The 3,290-nt window shown below is 63.3% G+C and overlaps 1 protein-coding gene across 1 annotated transcript in view; it reads right to left on the reverse strand.

The window, feature by feature from the left end:
- Positions 1-3,290, reverse strand: part of LOC104836867 (glutamate receptor ionotropic, NMDA 2D-like) — a gene marked incomplete at its 3' end in the record, with an annotated part of 4,813 nt that overhangs the window by 881 nt on the left and 642 nt on the right. Inside the window, exons 2-5 of the mRNA XM_010575621.1 lie at positions 1,526-2,118; positions 1,331-1,445; positions 661-872; positions 319-575 (exon numbers count right to left, since the gene is read on the reverse strand). Coding sequence (XP_010573923.1) covers positions 319-575; positions 661-872; positions 1,331-1,445; positions 1,526-2,118 — 1,177 coding nt within the window. The remainder of the gene's footprint in view (positions 1-318; positions 576-660; positions 873-1,330; positions 1,446-1,525; positions 2,119-3,290) is intronic.

Here is a 3,290-nt window from a genome sequence, read left to right on the forward strand (position 1 = left end):
GGGGGGCTCTCCCCAGCCCCCTCGTCACCCCAAAGGTGGGTAGGGGCTCTCCCCGGACCCCCCAAGGGCAGCGTGGGGGCTCTCCCCACACCCCTGAGCACCCCAAAAGTGGGGGACCCCTCTCCCTAGACCCCCTGAGGGCAGCATGGGGGCTCTCCCCAGCCCCCTGAGACCCCCAAAGTTGGCAGAGGGCTTTCTCTGGGCCCCTGGGCACCCCAAAAGTGGAGGGGGGGCTCTCCCCAGCCCCCTCGTCACCCCAAAGGTGGGTAGGGGCTCTCCCCGGACCCCCCAAGGGCAGCGTGGGGGCTCTCCCCACACCCCTGAGCACCCCAAAAAGCATGGGGAGGGTCTCCCCAGCCCCCTGGGACCCCCATGGCCATGGGGTGGGGGGCGGGGGGTTCCCCACCTCTCCCACCATGCCGTTCCAGACGCCGTCGATCTTCTTGCCGTGTTTGCCGTTGGTGACGAGGTAGAGGTCGTAGGTGAAGCCGACGGTGCGGGCCAAGCGCTTGAGGATGTCGATGCAGAAACCCTTACAGCATTTCTTCTCGAAGAGCGCCGGCTCGGCCGAGGGGCTGCGGGGACGGTGACACTCGGGGACAACCCGGCGGCGGTGGCGGCGGGGACGTCCCCAAGGGGTCGGGGACGCCGGGTACCAACCTGGCGGTGCGGTTGAGCTGTTTGCGGCAGGGGACGGAGTCGCGGATGCAGGTGCCGGTGGCGGGGTCGATGTTCTCCACGATGACGAAGGGACGTTCTTCCAGCGTGGCCACCGTCAGGTGTTGGTCGTCGTCTACCGGTTGGAGGAATTTACCGTAACGCGACCAAACCGGGTACTTCATCCGCAGGATCCGGTGTTCCCAGCTGCCCACCTGCGGGGGGGGGGAGGGACAACACCTGAGCCACCGCCTTCAGACCGATGTCATCGTCGGGGATGATCTGACGTCACCGCGACGGACGGCGGGTGGCCGCCGGATGGATGGACACGGGGTCACCTTGGCCGGGAGGAACCGGTCGAGGAAGGGTCCTGGGAGGTGTCACCGTGACAGGGCGAGGGGGCTGAGCTTTTGTGTCCCCGTCACCAGCCAGGCGTCACCACCACCCCCTTGGGGACACGTTGTTGTGACAAGGCAGTGTGACACCGCAACGGTGGTGAGGGGGGGCGGTGAACGCCAGATGGTACCGCAGCCCCCGGGGGGACACCACGTGGCCGAGAGGAGCTGGACGTCACCGCGACCGGAATGACAAACACCACGAGGAGCAGCCAGGGGACGTCACCGCCAGGACGGTGACACCGCAGGGACACGGCACAGGCGGAGGGGACGCTCACCACCTCCCAGCTGCGCTCCTTGTTGAGGGAGATAACGACCAGTGAGGGGTTGACGAGGTAGCCGTCCTCGTTAAAGGAGAAATCCTTTTGCCCCCAGGTGATGTTCATGAAGTACCTGGGGGACGTGACACCGTCACAGGGCTGTCACCTCCCTGAGCCGCAGGTGACAGCCGCCGGCGGTGCCGCCGCGCTCACCGGTGGAGGTTGTCGTTGATCTGGGTGACGTTAGGGGCCCGACAGTCGTTGTTGAACTCGGGGATGAAGCCGTAGTCGCGCAGCAGCGCCTCGGCACCCTTGGCCACGATGGCCACGCCGTTGTGCACCCGGTGTTGGAGGTCGTCCCGCCAACCGGCCGACAACACCGCGAATAAGCCGGCGGGGAGATGTTCCGGCAATTGGTCGCTTCCTCCCAGGTTGGTGCCAACCACGAACCAGATGTAACCAGGACCGGCCAAACCGGCGTCTTGCGCCGCTCGGAAAATGGCCTCGGCCTCTTCCCGCGAGCAGTAGAGGAGGCGGATTTGGGCGCTGACCTCGCGCAGCTGCCGGCGTAACCGCGTCCCCTCGGGGTCGTCGGTTAAGTTGAGGGTGAGGACGCCCCGGTGTTCCCACCCGATGAAGCTGCTGTCGGTCAAGACCTCCACGTAGTCCACGAAGTCCTCGTAGCCGGGGAAGAGGGTGGTGACAACGGCGAAGGCCGTCCAGTCGTACTCCTCCAGCACCTCGAAGATCACCTGCAGCTGCTGCTCGGTGGAGGAGCCCAGCTGGAGGAAGGTGGAGCCCTTCTCCTGCAGCAGGGAGCGGGTGACAACGGGGGGCTGGGGACAGCTGGGTGGCTCGAGACGTGGTTGGGTTGGGGGACACGTGGGTTGGGGACAGTCGGGTGGGTCTAGATACAGTTGGGGACAGTTGGGTGGTTCTAGACATGGTTGGGGTTGGGGACAGTCAAGCGGGTCTAGACGTGGTTGGGGACAGGTGGGTTGGGGACAGTCAGGTGGGTCTAGATACAGTTGGGTGGTTCTAGACATGGTTGGGGACAGTCAGGTGGGTCTAGATACAGTTGGGGACACTCAGGTGTCTCTAGACATGGTTGGGGTTGGGGACAGATAGGTTGGGGACACTCAGGTGTCTCTAGACATGGTTGGGGACAGTCAGGTGGGTCTAGATACAGTTGGGGACAGTTGGGTGGTTCTAGACATGGTTGGGGTTGGGGATAAGTGGCTTTAGACATGATTGGGGACAGTCAGGTGGGTCTAGATACAGTTGGGGACAGTTGGGTGGTTCTAGACATGGTTGGGGACAGTCAGGTGGGTCTAGATACAGTTGGGGACAGTTGGGTGGCTCTAGACACAGTTGGGGTTGGGGACAGTTGGGTTGGGGACACTCAGGTGTCTCTAGACATGGCTGGGGACAGTTGCATGACACTAGACATGGTTGGGGACAGGTGGGTTGGGGACAGTCAGGTGGGTCTAGACATGGTTGGGGACAGGTGGGTGGCTCTAGACATCGTTGGGGGTGGGTTGGGGACAGTTGGGTGACTCTAGATACAGTTGGGGACACTCAGGTGTCTCTAGACATGGTTGGGGACAGTTGCATGACACTAGACATGGTTGGGGACAGGTGGGTGGCTCTAGACATCGTTGGGGGTGGGTTGGGGACAGTTGGGTGACTCTAGATACAGTTGGGGATGGGGATAGTTGGGTTGGGGACAGGTGGGTGGCTCTAGACATCGTTGGGGGTGGGTTGGGGACAGTTGGGTGCCCCTAAACATGGTTTGGGGGCAGCAGGGTGACCTTAGATGTGGTTGGGGACATTTGGGTATCCCTAGACGTGGTTGGCGACAGCTGGGTGCCCCTAGACGTGGTTGGGGACAGTAGGGTGACCCTAGACGTGGTTGGGGACAGTTGGGTGGCTCTAGAGATGGTTGGGGTTGGGGTGGGGACAGTCGGGGGCCCCCTGG

This window comes from Haliaeetus leucocephalus, unplaced genomic scaffold (assembly GCF_000737465.1).
Source record: "Haliaeetus leucocephalus isolate CR32 unplaced genomic scaffold, Haliaeetus_leucocephalus-4.0 Scaffold494, whole genome shotgun sequence".
Lineage (NCBI taxonomy): Eukaryota > Metazoa > Chordata > Aves > Accipitriformes > Accipitridae > Haliaeetus > Haliaeetus leucocephalus.